This window comes from Babesia bigemina, scaffold Bbigscaff_70365, assembly GCF_000981445.1.
Source record: "Babesia bigemina genome assembly Bbig001, scaffold Bbigscaff_70365".
In the NCBI taxonomy this organism is placed as follows: domain Eukaryota; phylum Apicomplexa; class Aconoidasida; order Piroplasmida; family Babesiidae; genus Babesia; species Babesia bigemina.
The window spans coordinates 1-1,925 of NW_012237161.1; the positions used below are offsets into that span (position 1 = coordinate 1).

A 1,925-nucleotide genomic window follows, 5' to 3' on the forward strand; every position below is an offset into this window, starting at 1 on the left:
GGGCAAGGAAGATGTAGATGAAGTGGTCGACGGGTTAGAAATAGAATCAGTAGTTGGCGACAATTTTAAGATATCATTGGTGAATAACCAAACGGTACCCTTGGAAGCTTACGCACGTAACGTATCATATGAAGATATGCGAACAGCGGTAACTGACATATGTGCAAACGCGTACGATGTTTTAACCACAATAGCCGGAACAGGAGACGAGTTCACCACCTACGCGTCTGACTTGTCGAATAATTCCATGAAATTCCACTACCCCCAAAGCGGCGAAGATTGCTTCGACATGTTGCTCGACATATTACGCCGCTTGTTCCCGCCGCTAAAATTCCTGCTCGGCCAGTGTAGCTATGCCGCATACAACTTTGGTTGGCGCGATTGTATGTACGGCAAAGATATTGCTTCAGGCAAATCGCAGTGTATCGACCACTCAGAAGACAAAGCAGCGTGCCAACCAAACGGCAAACCAAATGACCAACCAAAGTGCCAAGTAAACAGCCAAGCAAATTGCCGACCAACTTCCCCGTTAATGTCCTATCTTAACGATTGCTTACCGGGGCATCTACCTCACCAACTTAGCAAAATTGGTTGCAGGTACGAGTGCCTCAATTGCCCTTCAACATCCAAGAAAGGTATGCCCTGTCTTACGCCGCTTGGATTCAGGGGATTCTCCGGTTCCACTAAGACGGGTGGAGACATATGTCACATCATAAGGAAATTCTTTGCTAATACCCATCTCAATGGTTTGCTGTGCCTAATTCCGAAACCGCCGTCCACCTTACCGGAGCATTTCAGTTTCGTCCAGTCGCTTGCTAACAGCTGTGGGTCAAGTAAACGCATGAACCTGAGTGATATGCGATCCGCATTTGAGGGCTCTGTTAACAACCTCTCCATTCAACTGCGGGGTGATAGCACTGTCTTTACTAAAGCACTGGTTGACGCCTACGGTTCTAAGTCTGCAACTCCCACCGACTGCGAACATCCTCATCTTACGACCCTAACAACCACCGACACATGTAAAGGCAAAAAGAAAAATGTTAACTGCGCTCCCTATATATATCCCTTAGCCGAAGATGCATATTGTTACTTCGCCATGAAACACTGTGACACATACGTGTCCTGGGCGGTGTACCTTCCATGGACGTTCTGGGAGTATCTCAAGAATCTATGTGACGACTTTTGCAATATCTTCTGCGCAGACTGGGGCTGTCGTAGTTGCCTTAACAGCAGCAAGTGCAAACGCGGCGAACATGGAAAGAGTGATGAGCCGAAGGAAAATGTACCAGGCCAACCGCATTGCAAATGCTCATCCATGGTAAAATGTAAGGGTGTTTCACCAACATTTTACAGATATGGCTTTGCATTTGGTGACCCAAATGCGCTCGATGCCAACAAGCAATGCCATGATTTCTATAATCAATTAACTGCTGTCCTAAAATCGCAGTACTTCAAGAACCTGTTCGACACGTGCGACCACTTCCTATTCAAAATCCGCTCCCCCTTCATCTGGCTCAACGTCGCCCTCTGGCTCCTCTCTCTCCTATACCTCCTCCACATCATGGTCATCCGCCTAGACCTGCTCCACATCAAATCGCATTTGCATAGTCCCTCGAGTCATCGCATCGCTGCTCAATCACTACTCGCCGCGGCACGTGTTAACAAACTGGGCAGGGTGTTTTATCTACAACCATAAGCGTACTCACGTGTTTACTGTCTACACTCACCTAGCATCACCTACTCACCTAACTTATGAATTGTGCTTTAATCTGTTGTATCACTCATTAATCGTTGTATGTGATTGTGTAACAGTAAACTAAAATGCTGATCAAGATGCTGCCCAAAGTGCTGACCAAAGTGTTGACCAAAGTGCTGACCAAAGTGCTGACCAAAGTGCTGACCAAAGTGCTGACCAAGGTGGTGAC

At 47.0% G+C, this 1,925-nt stretch overlaps 1 protein-coding gene across 1 annotated transcript; it reads left to right on the forward strand.

Moving 5' to 3' along the window:
- Nucleotides 1–136: 136 nt before the first annotated feature.
- BBBOND_0002740 (hypothetical protein, conserved) lies at nucleotides 137–1,696 on the forward strand (the record flags this gene model as incomplete). Its single annotated transcript, XM_012915109.1, has 1 exon — nucleotides 137–1,696. One exon carries the CDS (start codon nucleotides 137–139, stop codon nucleotides 1,694–1,696), a length of 1,560 nt encoding a protein of 519 aa, XP_012770563.1.
- Nucleotides 1,697–1,925: the final 229 nt, after the last annotated feature.